Source organism: Mirounga angustirostris, unplaced genomic scaffold, assembly GCF_029215605.1.
Source record: "Mirounga angustirostris isolate CCGP_5_RB_7025 unplaced genomic scaffold, mMirAng1.0.hap1 SCAF_10, whole genome shotgun sequence".
NCBI classification, from domain to species: Eukaryota; Metazoa; Chordata; class Mammalia; order Carnivora; family Phocidae; genus Mirounga; species Mirounga angustirostris.
The window spans coordinates 65,277,268-65,296,168 of record NW_026991718.1 but is presented as its reverse complement, the minus strand read 5'-3'; the positions used below and the strand labels follow the sequence as shown (position 1 = coordinate 65,296,168).

Below are 18,901 nucleotides of genomic sequence, written 5' to 3'. Positions count from 1 at the left end.
GCGTGCAGTGGGGCTGTTGGGAACACCCAGGAAGACTAGCTGCACTCCGGCACGAGGGTACAAGGGCCTGGGAGGGTCCTCAGTGAGGAAAGGGGATGGTACTCAAGGGTTCTGTGTAAAAGACCACACTAAGTTTGGTGGGAGGCCCAGGAAGGGAGCTCAGCGGGACGAGGACGAGCTCGCAGGAATAGCCTAGGGAGCTTGGTTGCTGCAGAACTTGGGGGAAGCACACGTGGAGACGAGAGAGGGGCATGAAGTAATCTGTGTTTGAAGACACACTGTATCCACAGAGATGTGCATATGTTGGTTGTATATAAATGCCAGTTATACAAATGATAATGAAACTTGCTTTGAGTGCTTACTCTGAGCCCGGTGCTGTGCTGAATGCTCTGTGTTCTGTATATTGTCTACTTTTATGGCATAACTCCATTTTATAGATGAGGAACCTGAGGCAAAGAGATGAACATGCCCAAAGAACCAGAGGTAGTAAGGGGCAGCAGCGTGCAAATCCAAGTCTGCTTATAGAGCATATATTTGTATTAAAATTATGCTGAGAGTTGAAGAGGAAAAAAAATTCTGTTGTGTAAATGTTGAAATAAAAAAAAAATTCTACTTTTATTGTGTAGTCATCTAGTTTTTCATGTAGGTAATGTGCTTTTTAAAAAAAATTCTCAACACCTATTTTTAGAAAGGCACAACTTCTTTACACAATGATTTTAAAACATTAGAGTATTTGCTCATCTAGGAATAATAATATTTCTTCCTCTTCACTGCTCCAGACTCCCTGAAATTCTAGGTGATATTTGACAAAGTTTTATTTTGATTGGACTACAGAGGAAAAATGTTACACAAACCACAAGCCTGGTAATTTGTGGTTCTCTTGGTGTTACAGTGATTTATGTAAAATAGAAATTTTCATTTAAAATACAAAATCTATGGCAACGGACACCGAAACAGCACTTGACTCTGAGACCCCTCCGTGCTTTGAAATCCTAATGAGGATGGCATCCAGAGCTTGTGCAAGCAGGTTTAATTAATTCTGAGAAGCACACTTTCTCCTAGCAACAGCTTTTTTTTTTCAAATTAAAGTCAAAAGCTAACTTGAAAAAGCTGAGTAATATTTTCAAAGCCAGTAAGTAAATATCTTGACATAAAGCAATTATAGAACCGTATAGGTTTTCTAATCATAAAATTATAATCATTATAGTATCTGATTTTCAAGGTAACCAAATGGGTAAGATAAGATGAAATTATTGTTAAACTGTGCTAAGCCTCTCTTTGCCATTCAACATTTCCATTAGACTAGTCAGGTAATTTACCAGTTTGAGGACAGTTTAGACTCTTCCTCTTGAGATTCTCCTGTTAGATGATTGAGAAACAAATGTGGATAAAAGAAAATCAGGGTTTTCTTAACTTTGTTCAGGAGGATATGAAAAGAGGTGTTTTTTTTTTTCCTTTTTCAGCCTTGCCTTACACCCAGATAAAACTCTCGTTGCAACTGGCCAAGTTGGGAAGGAGCCATATATATGTATATGGGATTCCTATAACGTCCAGACTGTGTCTATTCTTAAAGATGTCCATACACATGGAGTCGCCTGCCTGGCTTTCGATTCAGATGGACAGGTGTGTATCTTTTTCCATTTGTTTTCTTTAATGACTTCTCACAAGTCACCTGGAATTACAGTGCACATAGCTTATAGGCTCAGAAGGCTACTAACTCTTGCTGCCTCCCCTTGTCCGCCTCTTAGGATCCTCTCCTGTCAGATCCTTTTCCAGCTGTCGTGCTGACACCCGGCCCTGGGTGGGCCCCAGTTTTGTTTCCCTTAGTCTCCCCATCGGTTGAAAAACCTCCAGAAGTAAGTCATGGACTCAGGTTAATCGGATCCATCGTGACTCAGCAATTCCACTTGGTCTTCCATTTTAGCTTCCTAAATTTGGAATCAGAGTTGGACCCAACCTTTTTCATAGACTTCAGGCCCTGAGCATCTCCTTGGTTCCCTTTGCTTTTAGAGGATAATGCCACCTCCTAATAATTCACAGAGAAGATTCTTTTTGACTCTTTACCTTGACGTCTCTTCTAACTCCTGCTTCTCCCTACCCACTCCCTGCAATTCAAGCAGCCACTGAGTCGGCCTGTCGTGGCTATCTTTATAGTCATTCTCCGTGCATTGTCACCTTCCCATTCTCTGCCACCATCCTTTAAGTTCCAAATCCATGCCCTGCCAGACAGTTTAAATAACCTCTAACTGGCCTCCACACCATTAGTTGCTTACTAATAACATTTCACCAACTGAAAAAATTGTAAAAGCATTATTTTATTATTTTTTTAAATTACGGATTTTATCCTTTTTTTAAAAATTAACATATAATGTATTATTTGTTTCAGGGGTACAGGTCTGTGATACATGAGTCTTACACAACACCCAACGCTCACCACAACACACATCCTCCCCAGTGTCCATCACCCAACCACCCCATCCCCCCACCCCCTGTCCACTCCAGCAACCCTCAGTTTGTTTCCTATTGTTAAGAGTCTCTTATTGTTTGTCTCCCTCTCTGGTTTTGTCTTGTTTCATTTTTTTCCTCTCTTCCCTTATGATCCTCTGCCTTGTTTCTTAAATTCCACGTATCAGTGTGATCATATGATAATTGTCTCTGATTGATTTATTTTGCTTAGCATAATACTCTCTAGTTCCATCCACGTCATTGCAAACGGCAAGATTTCATTTTTTTTGATGGCTGAGTAATATTCCATTTGTGTGTGTGTGTGTGTATATACCACATCTTTTTTTTTTTTTAAGATTTTATTTATTTGACAGAGACACCGCGAGAGGGAACACAAGCAGGGGGAGTGGGAGAGGGAGAAGCAGCAGGAAATGGGCATCTGGGCTCTTTCCATAGTTTGGCTATTGTGGACATTGTTGCTATAAACACTGGGGTGCAGGTGCCCCTTCAGATCACTACATTTGTATCTTTGTGGTAAATACCCAGTAGTGCAATTGCTGGGTCATAGGTTAGTAAGAACATTATTTTAAAAACACTAAAAGGTTGGAGAACTCAGTGAATGAAGTCCACACTTTGTGGCTGGGTAGTCTAGGCTTACCCAACTTTTCTAGCCTTGTCTTCACAATCTCCTTGCAGTCTAATTGGGCACATTGGTGAGATTCCTCTACCAGACATTACACTTTTGCTCCTCCAGCCCCTCCCTCATACTGTTTCTCCACCTAAAGTGCCCTACTTACCTTCTTTGCCCCTTAAAGTGATTCATTCTTCCAAGACACTTCAAAGGTCTTCAAAGGACACACTTTCCTGAAGCCTTCCCAGGACCACCAACAAACTTTCCTTCTTGCCTTTGACTTCCAGTAACTTTTGGCAGAAAGGATTTGTTAATGTTACAGATGTCAATTACATGTCAGTTTTCAAACTATGTTACAGAAAAGGTAGCCCACACATAGAGGGAGGATTCCTGACTTTTACTACCTTCACCTCCTCACTAAGGCTGTCCCTTTTCCCTAGCCTTTTCTGCGATCCTAGGCCACCCTTCCTCGTATTTCTGCCAATTAATTTTTTCAATCCAGTTTTTGGCAAATTTCAGAGTTAATTCTGTAGGGGCATGCTGCGGAAAGACCTGTGAAATTATTATTCAGAGAGGCTTGACCAGCCTGAGAGTTTGGGGCAGGTTGAGTGGATTATAGGACTTGAGCTGGTTTGCATCACTTTTTTAACAATTTACATTTACTTAGTGTTTCCTGCTGTTTTGCCAGGGTGATGATCATTAACTCTTTAATTTTTCTTTCTAGAACTAGATTCACTACATACGTAGACCCCTGGCATACATAGTTTTTTATTTTATTACTCTGTAATCTCATCCAGGTTAGGGTAGTGCATCCATTCCACTGTGATTCCACATGTAAAGAGAAATAGCTGGGTAGTCCCATTTGTTGAGATTTTCAGATACTGACTTCCTGACTAAATTCAATGAATGTCAGAATGCATACATAAGTACAAGTGTATACATATGCTTAGATGGGTACTTATATGCACATTCTCTGATTTTGGTTTTCTAGCAACCGTTACCAGAATTTGTTCGGAAGCATTGCAAGAGAAATGTAATGCAGCAGAAGGAAATCCAGCTTTAACGTTGAGTTCTTTGTTAATTTGTGTCAAAATCTTAGCCGTTCTCTTTTAGGTTCCATTTTGAAGGGTGAGGGTAGCAGTGGACCGCATGGTACTTAACTGTCGGCTGAGAAAAATAACCTATTTGCTTGCGGTGAAGGATTTCCTGGCTTGTTGATGCCTATTGCTTCAGGTCTTCCCTAGTCCCTGGACAGAGTTCACTGGAATCGAGTGATATTTAGAAAATGACAAATGGCCCATCACCTCTTAAACAACAAAAGGCAATAGAAATGCTTTTTAGGTAGCGATGGGGCCTGTCACTACAAATGAATAAAATAGATTACTTTTGGCTTTTTTTCAATCAAGAAATGTGGGTTTTACTTTAGTGCCCGTGTTTATTACAAAAAAAAAAATAAGCTAAATGGAATGCACACACTTCAAATTTTTCTCATATGGACAAAAATGCAACCACGTATTATAATTTCCATTCCTGGGATGCTCTATTAAAACTTTCAGCAAAGAAAGAAACCCACAAAGACCCCCTTTCTTAAGGGCACATTTTTAAAGTTCCAACTGTGTATTATACTAAACATTACTGATGGAAGCCATATTTACTGAAGAAAACTGAATAATCCCTGCATAACAACACATTTGCATTTAGCTATATGTGACTGTCATTCCACATGTATGCACACACACATACACACTCAAACAGTGAAATACGTAAGCTCAGATACTCTTATTACTTGGGTGATGCTGTATTTTCAAAACCGTTTGACTTACATTATTTTACCAATCCATATGATAATTCTACAAGGTAGACCTAACAAATACTTTGCATTCATTTTACAAATGAGAAAACATAATTTAATGAGGTTAATTTTGCAAGGTCTTAGGTCTGGCTCCTCACAAGTCAAAAGAGAAGCCAAATCGACTCACACCCAGTCCAGACCTCTGTCCATTATACAGTGCTGTTTCCATAGGCGGGGACATCCTGCTAGAACCTCCCTCTGATGTTGGTATTTCTAATACATGTTTTGATACTTTTGATTTTGTGTATACTTAAATGTGTTAAATTTTCTTTTCCTTTGAGAACAAGTTCTGATATAAACCCAAAGAATTTAGGTTGGGAGATGAAGTACCAGATTGCGTTTACCAACATGTCACCTGAAATGTTTGTGGAGCTATGAAAATTAAAAATGAACGTAATGTTCATTATGGGTTTTCTTCCCCATGTGTTTGTCAAACCCTTTAATTTCAGCAGTTTGGCAAGACTTTTGGGCTATAGAATCCTAGACTGTCTCTACTCTCACATTAATATTTTAAATTTAAAAATAAAGAAAATTTGAAAAAATAAAAAATTTAGGGGCACCTGGGTGGCTCAGTCGGTTAAGCAGCTGCCTTCGCCTCAGGTCATGATCCCGGGGTCCTGGAATCGAGCCCTATGTCCGGCTCCCTGCTCAGTAGAGAGCCTGCTTCTCCCTCTCCCTCTGCCTGCCACTCTGCCTATTTGTGCTCTCTATCTCTCTGCCAAATAAATAAATAAAATCTTTAAAAAATAAAAACATTTGAACCTTGCCTTCAAGTTGTGTTCCTCTGAAATCAACTTGTTAAATCAGAGGCTTTGTGACAAATGAGTTGTAGCTTTTAGGTTTTTGAAATTTCAGTTTGTGCTAATAGAAGTCATCTGTGATATCTTTAGTTGTGGACTTAAGATGGATTTTGAGAAATCATTTTTTTTTTTTTTGCATATGTTCAATGCCTGGCCCAGAGTAGGTCATCAGTGACCATTTGTTGAAAGAAGTGATGGATAATAAGAAATGTGCCCATCAGTTTCAGCTGTTAAATTATTGTTCTTATTCTTAGCATTTGGCCTCTGTGGGATTGGATGCCAAAAACACAGTCTGCATTTGGGACTGGAGGAAGGGAAAACTTCTGGCTTCCGCCACCGGCCACTCCGACCGGGTAAGAAGAGCTTGTTGGATTGAACCATGCGGTTTTCATAAGTGTGAGGGAATTGTGAAGTAGCTTCCCAGAGTTGTCCGATTTTTAAAAGTAAATTTTCCATGTAAAGATTTTTCCTACGTATTCAACCTAAAAACTGACTTTAAAAAAAATTAATTCATGATTAATGACTGTGTCAGCATGATCTCTTCTGATGATCGGATGCTTTCTTTAAATTGTTACTACTTCTCATAGGCAAACAAATTTTTGACACTGGCATTTAGCATCTTCATAAAATCAAAATAGAATTGAATTTGAAAATATATGTAAAGTTTAGATGTATTCGTTTAGAAATGGAAGTAGTTAGAAAATATTCACAAAATGTGTTTCAAGTGTATACATTTTATTTTACTTTAAGGATTTATTTATTTCAGACAGAGAACACGGGCGCACAAGTGGGGGAGGGGCAGAGGGAGAAACAGATTCCCTGCTGAGCAGGGAGGGAGCCCAACCTGGGGCTGGATCCCAGGAACTCTGGGATTGTGACCTGAACTGAAAGCAGACGCTTAACAGCTTAACCAACTGAGCCTCCCAGATACCCCAGAGTGTATACATTTTAACTTCAAATGAATGTAAGGACAACTTTGGGATTCTTTCTTATTTTGAGAATCTTGAATGTAAACTGTGGCCTGCTTATCATCATATTGAATTTAGTGTGATCAAAAATAATTCCATATAGTCAGAGCAGGCAAGATAGGATATGAAGCAGGTCAGAAATCTATTTCTCCATTGTCTTGCATAATTAAAATAATTTGACCATTTTATTGTCTTGATTTTCTAATTTCAAAAAAAAAAAGTGAATTTGCATGACTGTCTTACATTGATTGCTAGTTTTGTATTTCTCCTCAATATAAGTGTCCATGCAGAATGAGGCCCAAATTAGATACTAAATTCACTGTCTCTTCCTTAGTGTGAACTCTAAATTTTTTTTTTTTTCATTCACCGATGGAGAATCATGGTTTTAAGGTGACCCCATAGTTGTTGCTGCACATTCGGGCAAATTATACTCAAGGATTAAGTTCTCAGAAAGTCCAGGAATGACCTATTAAGAGGCCCGGCACCCTTCTGGTCCCAATGGTTCATACTCCTGGCCACACGTAAGAATTCCCTAGGGAGATTTTACAGTGTAGTGACGCTTGAGCTCTACTCCCAGGTTATTAACTTCTTGGTTATTAATTGGTATTAACTCAGTACTTAATGAGCAGATTGAAAATATTTGTGGTGCTCACATTTTGGATATTACTGTTTCTGCTTATGTGATAATCCCATCATATAAAATTAGTTGGATTAGACTAGATCAGTATGTGAATTTCTTACTATTTTGTCATGTATTTTACACCTTCCACTTAGAAGTAGATTGTGAAAAGTGTATACTACTCTAGTGCGACCTCTACAATTTTAAGAGCCTAGAATGTTTTAATGAAATACTGTCCTTTTAGAACACTGTTTTCCCAGAGCCCATAATTTGTATCACACAGTTTTGTTCTTTATTACTGGTGCCAATATGAGTTATTACTGGCTCCTTATGGGCAAATGATTATCTTCAAGATTATTTTAGTGGCTAAAATGCTTAATCCCTAGCACTCATTTATGTAATGAGTGCTTTATAACCTGCAAAATGATTGTACATACATTATCTTAATTGACCTCATAACAGAACTGAGGTGATGTCATTTATTTTAGAGATGCTAAGACTAGCCTGAGGTTGCATAGCTAAAATGGGCCTCATTGGAACTTGGCACTTGGACCAAGTGCTTTCTTCAGTGCTCTTTCTGTGGTCTATAATTGCTCCTTTCTACCTAACTGAAGGTTATAGGTTCTCTTTTCTCTCTGATGATGGGTCCATATTTCTCCTTCCTATGTGATGAGAAATTAGCAGCCTAAACTCTTTCTCTGATTTAGACTCCGGCCCTGACAATTATTCTTTCTATTGGAGCTTCACAGAATGTGGTCCATGGACTGACCGCATAGGAATCTCTCGGGGTCTGCTTAAGAATGCAGCTGCCTGGACCCAACTTCTGACCCAGGAGGTCAGAATCTTTCAGTTGGGCTGGTGAGATACGCACTTTGAGCAATTACCACAGCTGACCTGGCCCTTAAGGTTGACAGAGTCTTCTCTTCCTTGTTCCCCAAATTGAAAACTGCCTGCAAACTGGTAGCTTTTCTTAAAGAATGATAAATAGTATTAGTGGATATGTTTTCAGTTCCTTGGAAAACTGAAAATAAAGTAGTATTTTGGATCAGATTAAAATGACAGGCTAAAGGCCTATTTTAGGTGGGCTAAGTTAGGGGCCAAATAAATGCCTCTGCCTTATGTTTATGAATATTAACTTCTAGGATTATGAGAAAGTGTTGGCCATGTTGAATTGCGGTTGACTATTAAACATTTTCCTACATAAACACTCTAATTCTTTTTGTTTTTATTGTAAAGCTATCTCAAAAGTATATTATGATCATTGTGTAGAGGTATAGGAAATTTGATCAAAAAATTATTCTAAGTCATTGCAGTGGACCAAGTTAAAAACATGACACAAGTTCGTCTCGTTGATTGCAGTTAATTATTATTTCTTTATTCAGGCCTAAGGTAAGTAGATGTGAGGCACTAAAAACACATGTTGGCAACTCCTGACCCATTACCAAGCCAAATCCCACGTTGTTCAGTCTATGCAGGTAACATTGTGTCCTAAGTGTTAGGATGGAGCCTTGGCAGTTGAACTGATAACTGAAAGAAGGCAAAAACACATAAATGACCAACATAGCAATTTTTGATTTTTTTTGAACAGATTTTTGATATTTCCTGGGATCCATATCAGCCAAACAGAGTGGTTAGCTGTGGAGTAAAACATATAAAGGTAAAGTAGTTATTTAAAAAAAAATTTGGTAACTTGTATGAGAAGAATTTAAGGTGCTTATATGTATAATTTGATGTTGAGAAGTGGCTCAACTTTATTTATCTTAAATTTGGAGTCGTTTTACCTGCTTCTTTGATCGTGAAGCAAACTGACATCAGCTGATGGGGCTCTTTCAGAACTACAGTGTATGGACCATCAAGTGGAGTGTCCAGCAGGCAGCTGAAAAGAAAACTTTATGTTAATTAAATGCTAAACTGAATACTCAAAGTACTTCTAGGATTGCAAGTTTTAAAACAGTTCTGATTTTAATACTATAAATTAAGTTTTTACATTTTGATGAATGTTTACACATGCTGCATATCAAAACTCTGTCATGTTGAAATATGTTCTTTTAGAAGGAAGGTGCCATGTTGGGTTGGACATAGAAATACAGGGATACATGGTACAAACCTACTTGGGTCATTGGTTTTTAAATGCCTCTATCTTCCCCTAGACTACACAGACTGAATTATCACAGGTGGCCCAGGACCTACCTTCGGCTATTTGCTTCTTTCTCTTTTGTTTAACAGGTAGCAAAGTCAACACCATTAACTTTCTTTGCTCTGATATAGCAAAACTTTCCACTGGACCCTGGGATATGGCCCAGGATCTTCTGTCTACAGATTTGTAGCTAGTAGATGTTTAAAGTTCATAACTGAAAAATGTAAGGATTACTTGCTTGATTCCAGCCTGTGTGGATCTCTGCTGGTAAAAAAATGTTGCATTTTTGTCTGAATGGAGTAGGTATCTATAATATTCCCCCAACCAACTCCTCCTGTTTCCCAGTTCTTTTGTTCTTCTTTGAGTCTAGTTTTTTATGATTTCTCAATTTTGTAGTAGGAACAATTTTGCCATTGTTCCTACTTCATTGTTAGAAAGGGACAGATGATCAAATGCTCAGAAATAAATATAATGAGGGATGCAAGACTTAAAGAATATTACAAAACTTTACAGAGGAATATAAAAGAAGACTTGAGCAAATGGAGAGACAACCTTGGTTCTGGACATGATGTCTAAAAATTACAAACATCCTTTCAATTACATTTAGTACAAGGTCAGTTAAAATCTCTAGAAGTTTTGTTATTGTTATCTGACATTTCCTTTTCAATTACTCTAAGTTAGTCTGGAAGGATTAAAAAATGAGAATAACCAATAACTTGGATTAAAAAAAGGATAATGAAGAGGAAACTGCACTAAGCATATTATGAAATTAAAATAATTAAAATGTATCAGACTGGGATAAGGATAAATAAGAACAACACCACCACCACCAACAAACAAAGCTGAGGGGCACCTGGATGGCTCAGATGGTTAAGCATCTGCCTTTGGCTTGGGTCGTGATCCCAGGGTCCTGGGATCGAGCCCCATATTGGGCTCCCGGCTTAGCAGAGTCTGCTTATTCCTCTGCCTCTGCCTCTCTCCTCTGCTCATGCTCTCTCTCTCTGTCTGTCTCTCTCAAATGAATAAATTTAAAAAAAAATCAAAAAACAAAGCTGAGAAATAGACTTTAAAAGGGATAACAATTTAGAATAGTATCTTGACCAGTGGGCCCTAGGACTGTTTGTTATCTATTTGAGGGGAAAAAAGTTATATATTATTCATACCATACACTAAAATAAATTCTCTATGAATCAAAGAGTTACATGTTTAAAAAACTGTAAAATAACTAGAGGAATATCTAAGTAAATGCTTAACTGCTCTCAAGTAGGTGAAAGGCCTTTCTGAATGTAAAAGCAAAGTAAGAAACCATAAAGGATAACATTATAGATTCAATTATATAAACATTAAAACATTCTGTCTACCTGCTCCCCACCCCTAAGAAACAAAAGAGGCAAACCACAAATGAGCTAAGTGTAAGCCACAAGCATGGTAGATAGAATTTGGGTTTGTCCTTGAAATGTCAAGACCTCCAACAAACCTGTACAATGGACAAAGAACATGTATACTTGACAAAAACAGAAACATTGTTGGCAAGTAGATATATGAAAGTCTAAACCTCATTAATGAGAAATTTTAAAATAATAGTTTTTTAATCAAAATTATGATTAAAATATATCCAGTGTTGGCAAAGATTTAGTGACTGAACACTCTCAAACCTTGGTGGTGGAGGGGTAAATGAGTACCAGATATGAGTATTTCTGCTCTTCCTGCCCAGAAATTTGGTAATATCTATCAATAGCTTTAGAAATGTTGATATCCTTTGAGCCAGTAATTTCTTTCCAGTGTTGGTATGTGTGCTGCCAAAGAGAGCACAGCCAGTAATTTTATTTTTTATTTTTTAAAGATTTTATTTATTTATTTGACAGAGAGAGAGAGACAGCGAGAGAGGGAACACAAGCAGGGGGAGTGGGAGAGGGAGAAGCAGGCTTCCAGCAGAGCAGGGAGCCTGATGCGGGGGCTCGATCCCAGGACCCTGGGATCATGACCTGAGCCGAAGGCAGACACTTAACGACTGAGCCACCCAGGCACCCCCAGCCAGTAATTTTATATCTTGGAATTTATCTCAAGGAAATCATTAGGAGTATGAACCAAGGATAGGTTCATTTTTGAATAATTTACCAAAAGCAAATAAAACCAGATAAAAGAAGACCTGAAGCCACCTAACTGCCCCCAGGTGGTTAAATAAAATATGGTATATCTGTAGGAAGAAATACTGTGCAATCATTACAGTCATGGTTTAGATGATTATTTAATGTTACTAGGAAATATGCAAGATTTATTTATAGTCTACTGGTTGGGGTAAATTTGTTGCTTTGATTTTTTTTTTTCTTTTTACTTTAGAAGTAACCTATATTTTTGTGTAGGAAATAAATTGGAAAGATATTCCAAAATGTTAAACAGTTAATGCTGGGTACATGAGTTGATGATTAATTTTTTTCTTTATTTTTAAAATTATTTTACAATAACATTTCCAAAATAAGAAAAAAGTAATGAAAAAACAGAAGACAGAAAGATAAACCTATAGCTTCTATTATTCAAAGGTATCAAGTGTCCTGCCAATACCTTAGGTCTTCATTAACGTTTTGTTATCCTTGTGCAAAAACCTGAGAATATGTTTGCTCAAATACAGGGACTTTTTGCTTCAGCAGCAGTTGGAGGGTCCTTCATTGTTTTATGTAGTCCACCCAAAAGACTCATTAAATTTGATAAACATTAGTTGCATTTCTATCATGTGAAGGACTGAAACTGGCCCTAATTTCAATTTGCTTGACAAAAGCAATTAAAACATAAAACAGGACAATCTATAAGAGAGGCAAAACCAAAATTCTCTAGTGATAAAGGAGAGATCCCAACTGGCTAGAGGAGTGTTAAGCGTTTCAGGAAGGGGATGGTATTTGAGCCGAGCCTTGGTGGGTAGGTGAGTTTGGTAGGGAGAGCTTGGAAGTCAGCATTACTCAAAGTAGGGGTGGGGTTGCACTTCAGTCAGGAGTTAATGGGGAGGCATTGGTCACCCATAGAATCTTGGGACTAGAGAGCAGAAAGGTCCTTAGCCCATCATATGTTCAAAGATTATCAATGTTTTCATCACTGAAGACCCTCTTTTGACCCTCTTTTCTAATTTTCCTAGGAAACCAGTATTTTGAAAAAGTTTGGCCAGAAAATAATTAGCCATTAAATAATTCCCTTTACAATTTTTATTAATCAAAGATATATGTATCTGCCAACATGAGTTTCTGTTCAGTCTAACAAATTGCAAAGGCACTGAATTATTCTCTTACCCACAATCAAAGAATTATGTGAGATCATGATAAGCCTGGTTTCCATTAGGCTCTGGTGGCTCTCTAGAAGTCTGGGACTCTGGCCCCGGAGCCATCATCCAATTTGCATATCCTAAGGTGAAGAAGCCAAGACCTAGAAGGTTATTTGACTTTGAATCCTCATTGTTATCTCCTTCTACTTGACTCTGGGAAAGCTACTTAATCTCCCTGAGGCTGAATTTCTCTCAAAAAAAAACAAAAACAAAAACAAAAAAACCAGAGGGTTGTGGATCACTACCTTCTGAATTTATTAAGAGTTACATTAAACAGTGTGTGGAACCAGTAAGGGCACAATAATGTTAATTTTTTCCCCTTCTCCTGGGATCACAAATATGGTGGCACAGATAAGATTTAAATTCAGTCTCTGGCTCCCTGTCTTTCCACTTGGAAATTATTTCTTCAGTGATCCATCTTGGCCTGACTCCCCCCCCCCCCCCAACAGATTATGAAAAATAATAGATTAGCTGCTTAATTGGTGATTTCTCCAGCATCTTCCCTATTTCTTTCCATCCTTGATTAACTCTTTTAATCAGTTAATTCTAAAAACAGAGACACATAAAACCCTGGAGCTTCATTTGAAAACAGAGCTGTTTATCCCATTAAATTTGTTAATTATGTTTTAGCAGACAGGCATCTTTTTCTTTTTTTTTTTTTCTAAGATTTTATTTATTTGAGAGAGAGGGAGAGAGTACAGGCAGGGGGAAGGGCAGTGGGAGAGGGAGAAGCAGACTCTCAGCTGAGCAGGGACCCCAGTGTGGGGCTCAACCCCAGGACCCCAGGATCATGACCTGAGCCGAAGGCAGATGCTTAACCGACTGAACCACCCAGGTGCCCCCAGGCATCTTTTTCTAAGCAAAAATAAGTACTTTTACTTCAAATGGAATGATCTGCAAATGCCCATCCAGCCATCTTTATTTTGTTTAGAAAGAAATCCACAAGTTTTAGTAGCCTTCAACAAATATTTTCAGTCTCTGTATTTTCTATAACCAATTCCAGGATCCCCACCTTTCCCCCACCAAACCTGCCTAACAGGAAATGAATGATTCCAGTCACAAGTTGAATGCAAAAATCATCAATGCACTCCAAGAAAATATTTTTATGTGAAATTGTGTAGCTAGGGTGAAATTCTTTATGTTTTTGCAAATTCCCAGTGTTTGGCAGACAGGCAAATTTCAATTACCTGAAATGAACGCTTGAAAACAGTAGCAGTTGAGCATTGTCATGCTTGCTTGGTTTCACAGTAAATGAGCCTACCAAGTTTGTGGATATTGTTGATTCTTCTCCAGTCCCTAGTCATAGATAGAAGGGACATTGGAGATTACCTAGAGCCAGATGAACTCCAGGGTACCTGCCAGTTCTAACAAAATTAGCATTACGATCTGGAATGGAGATTGGGGAAGATAAACAATGTCTGTTCATTTAATGTGGGTTTACTGATGTGTTGCTACCCTAAATTTTCACTGTTTTCCAAATAGGAAGTGCTTCTCAAGAAGAGAGAATCAGAGATTTGCCATTTCTACAAAAAATCTCTTACCTATCCTGGCATTATATCTGTATGCGCCTTTTTAGAGAGTCATTTGATTATTTGGAATGTTTCATGTTGGCATTGTTGCCTCCTACTGGGTGATTTAAAACCTTTGTGTCTGAGGATGATGGACTCTCTATATTTTGTGGTTGTCCATTAGAAATATTTCAGTAATTTAGGTATTATGTAAGTGATGAATCACTGAATTCTACTCGAGAAACCAATATTGCACTGTATGTTAAATACCTAAAATTTAAATTAAATTTAAAAAAATGTTTCAGTAACTCAGATCAGAGGTGCACATTCTAAGTTAACTAATGACTACAAAATAATTACTCTTCTTTAGGGATAATGATTACAAAATTTTTACTCTCCTTTAAATCTTCATGTATGGGAGACATGGTGAGAAAAGGAAATGGTTACCTTCTTTGGGTTTTGGCATGTTTGTACTACCAGTAAGTGTTTACATCTAGTATTTTGTTCAGGTTCCAAATTAATACTTAAATGTTTTCCCAAAGCTTAGATCTAACCATGTTTTCCCCAGATCTTGTTCTTTTCATGTGTACTTTTCTTAAAAGTAGTACGTGCCCAAAGAAACCAATAACCAGAGTGATACTTGCCTTCTAATGAGGGAAGAATCCTGTATTGTCTCACATGATTGCACACCTGCCTCTCATCCTTCCTAAGGGCCCCCTCTTCCATAGCCACCAGAATCCCAGACCTCCCGGGTGGTACAACCATGCCAGAACTGCTTCCCTCAGTACTTAACTACTCTAAGAGGGCCACCATTTTTCCTCGCCTACAGGCACAAAATATTTGGCTTGTCACTGATTTTTCCTCACACTTTTTTTTGTGTGTCACTTGGATTTGCCTAATCCTGCTCTCCTGATCCCTGATGTAACTTCTTCCTCACCACTGATCCAAATCCTAGCCTTGCTCATTCCAAGTAATTCAACACGGTTCTCTGTTTTTGAATTCTCTTGCCACTTGTATGTAGTCTGAATATGGTTCCTTGAAATTGTCTCTTGCTTTATAAGTATCTTCATTAGATTTAAAGTTCTCAAGGCAAAGATCAATATTTCAATATTTTCTCATGTAAGACCCCCATTTAACCCTTACCTTCAGCAAACCAAGTTGGCCCCTTTGCCCTCACTTCCAAATGGGGATGATAGGAATAGCTGCTTTAGCCTGTTCTCAGGGGTATTATGAAGATTAAATAAATGTAAAGAGCACTTATAAACTGAGGGGCTAAATGCATAGCAGGAAAGTTATACCAGTTCATACATTTAAGAAACCATGTCAAAGCAAAATACTTAATTTCTTAGATAACCATGGAAGTCTCGCTATTGCTTTCTATAAAGTAGTTCAAGCTTTATGCTTAATGATTCTTCCACATGATAAATTATACAATGAAAACTGAAAAGCTTAATCAGTTATTTGGCCATCTGAAAATATAACTCATATTTAGAAAACTTCTTGAGTAACATTTCTGCAGTGAAGATTTATCACATTTTTAAATTATAAAGACATTATTTCCAAATACATATATATATATACATATATATATATACACCAAAAAAAATGTCTGGAAGGTACATCAACACGTTAGCAGGACGTTGTAGATATTTCCGTTTTCCTCTTTATACTTTTCTGTATTTCTAAACTTCTCTACAATGAACCTATACTGCTTCTGTAATTTGACTAAAAATTAAAGACCTGATGATTTGTTCACTTTATTCCAACTCTGAGAACATTGACCTTTTGTATTTAATGACCATTAAGCAATTAGTAAAGTTTGGGAATTTTAGAACTTTGAAAGTTTAAAAAATGCCGTTAAAAGTTTTTCTTATGTTGCTAGCAGTTGGCTAAAAGGTTTTGCAATTCTGTTGGTTGCAGTAGAACAAGTTAAATTATGTGTGCCTAGTTCAGCTATAGCAAGTGACGCAAATGGAGGGTCCTCAGAAAGTTGAAAATAGAGCTACCCTACGACCCAGCAAATGGACTACTGGGTATTTACCCCAAAGATACAAATGTAGTGATCCAAAGGGGCACATGCACCCCAATGTTTATAGCAACAATGTCCTCAATAGCCAAACTATGGAAAGAGCCCAGATGTCCATCGACAGATGAATGGATAAAGAAGATGTGGGGTGTGTGTGTACACAATGGAATATTATGCAGCCATCAAAAAAATGAAATCTTGCCATTTGCAATGACATGGATGGAACTAGAGGGTATTATGCTAAGCGAAATAAGTCATTCAGAGAGACAATTATCATATGATCTCACTCATATGTGGAATTTAAGAAACAAGGCAGAGGATCATAGGGGAAGAGAGGAAAAAATGAAATGAGACGAAACCAGAGAGGGAGACAAACCATAAGAGACTCTTAACTATAGGAAACAAACTGAGGGTTGCTGGAGTGGAGGGGGGTGGGGAGAAGGGTAGCTGGGTGATGGACATTGGGGAGGGTATGTGTTGTGAGCGCTGGGTGTTGTGTAAGACTGATGAATCACAGACCTGTACCCCTGAAACAAATAATACATTAGATGTTAATTAATTGAATTTAAATTAAAAATTAATTTAAAAAAGGGCAGGGGACAATAAAAGATTTAGCTTAAAAAATGTACTGAAATAGAAGCAAATACCAGTAATGTGATGCATCAGAATGAATACCTTATTTTTGGATCTATTCATTTTATGACTTTCCAGTTTTGGACACTCTGTGGAAATGCCCTGACTGCAAAAAGAGGGATATTTGGCAAAACAGGGGATCTTCAGACCATCCTTTGCCTTGCATGTGCCAAAGAAGACATCACCTATTCTGGTGCTTTAAATGGAGACATCTATGTCTGGAAAGGGCTCAATTTAGTCCGCACCATCCAAGGAGCACACAGTGTGAGTATGTCCATGTGGAAATTGGGTGATTATTTATTAAATAAGTTGATATCACAGATAAGTGTTTTTTCCTGTTGCTTTAGAATCAGCAGACTTCGATGAACACTCAACACATTCATGAAAAATTTTCCAAATTATTTTTGTTCACCTAAAAGAAATATTTCAAAAGCTTAATAATTTAGCCTTCACCTCAATTATTGATTGGTTGATTAGTATTATTATTCACCAACATCTGGAAGAATAGAACTATTTTATCATCCTTTTCCTCTTATAGATCAATACTTCTCAAACTTTAAGGTATCTATGAATCTCCTGGGGATCTTGTTAATATGCAGATTCTGACTCCGTAAGTCTGGGATGATGCCATTGCTGCTGGCCTGGGGCCTGTGCATTGAATAGCAAGAGTGTAGACAAGTGTTGTTTTTATGTTGGTTAGTAAGGGTAGATTTTTCCTCACTCTGAATAAGTGAGCATCACCTCCATGTCTGAATCAAACAGAAAGCTCTTAAAACGCAAACAGAAACCGTTGATAAACTGCTCTCTTTTGATGGTCTGCCCTGTAAGAACATGGGCAAACTTTACTTCTGACCATTCTGCTCTCTTTTGACATGTATGATAATGGTTACATTGCCATATCTATAGATGATGAAGTGGAAATGCCCAGAAGAATAGGGAGGTGTGAAAGCTGAAGCCTATATTGTATTAAATGGAAATAGGGTGAAAAATTTTTATAAAGAAAAGTTGAAGCACGTCTTAGCAAAAGAGCTATGAAATTTTAGGCCTTTCATTGTCTTGTATGTTGAACCAATTTTCTTGGCTTCACTAATTATGAAACAGCTCTTAAAACAATTCAGAGGTCAGTAGTTGTCCTCGTGCATAAAAGCAGCTGCCATAGTAACCTAATTTCTTTTCACACTGGATCTTATGTCAGCAGTATATTCTTGCAGCACTTTTCAATAAACAGGTAAAATATTTTCTTATGGAAAAGCACCTTTAAGTTATGAAACTATTTCCCATGTGAAAAAAAGCGTCTTTGTATAATCCCTAACAAACGAACACAAACGTAATTTGTCTTCAGTTAGGCTCAGGTGGTGCCTTCTTGAGCTCATTGAGATGCATTTCAGGTACCTGCTAACCAGTGAAAGTGTTTATGTACCTAGCTGGCATATCTTTGCTTGATTATTTTGAGTGGCAATTTATATGAAACACCTCCATTGTTACCTTTTCTTTATAAGGATCAGTAGTCACATAAAGGAGTTTGATCTTCATATGTACTTTAACCAAGGAATTAGTGAATAGTTTTTTTAAAATTGCCATCAGTTTAGTAATGATAAAGGAACATTTGAACTAATTTGCTTTAGTAGTAATTATGATTAATTTTTGAGCTAGCCAAAATGAAGGATATTATAAATGGCTACTTGGCCTATTGTCAGGATTTCAATAGAGAACAAGGTATTTAAAATTTGTTTTGTTTTGTTTTTGCTTTTTTTTTATCGTGACGATCCAACTATAATGACTATTTAGAATCACTGCAGTACTGAGTATTATCTGCATTACTCAACAGGCTGGAATCTTTAGCATGTATGCTTGTGAAGAAGGCTTTGCCACTGGTGGACGAGATGGGTGTATTCGATTATGGGATACTGATTTCAAACCAATAACCAAAATTGATCTCAGGGAGACAGAACAAGGATATAAAGGTAATATA

At 37.6% G+C, this 18,901-nt stretch overlaps 1 protein-coding gene across 1 annotated transcript in view; it reads left to right on the top strand.

Annotated features, from left to right (window-relative positions):
• Nucleotides 1-18,901, top strand: part of EML6 (EMAP like 6) — a 266,233-nt gene that overhangs the window by 108,838 nt on the left and 138,494 nt on the right. The window contains exons 3-7 of the mRNA XM_045886192.3: nt 1,464-1,623; nt 5,983-6,081; nt 8,904-8,972; nt 17,008-17,193; nt 18,758-18,893. Coding sequence (XP_045742148.2) covers nt 1,464-1,623; nt 5,983-6,081; nt 8,904-8,972; nt 17,008-17,193; nt 18,758-18,893 — 650 coding nt within the window. The remainder of the gene's footprint in view (nt 1-1,463; nt 1,624-5,982; nt 6,082-8,903; nt 8,973-17,007; nt 17,194-18,757; nt 18,894-18,901) is intronic.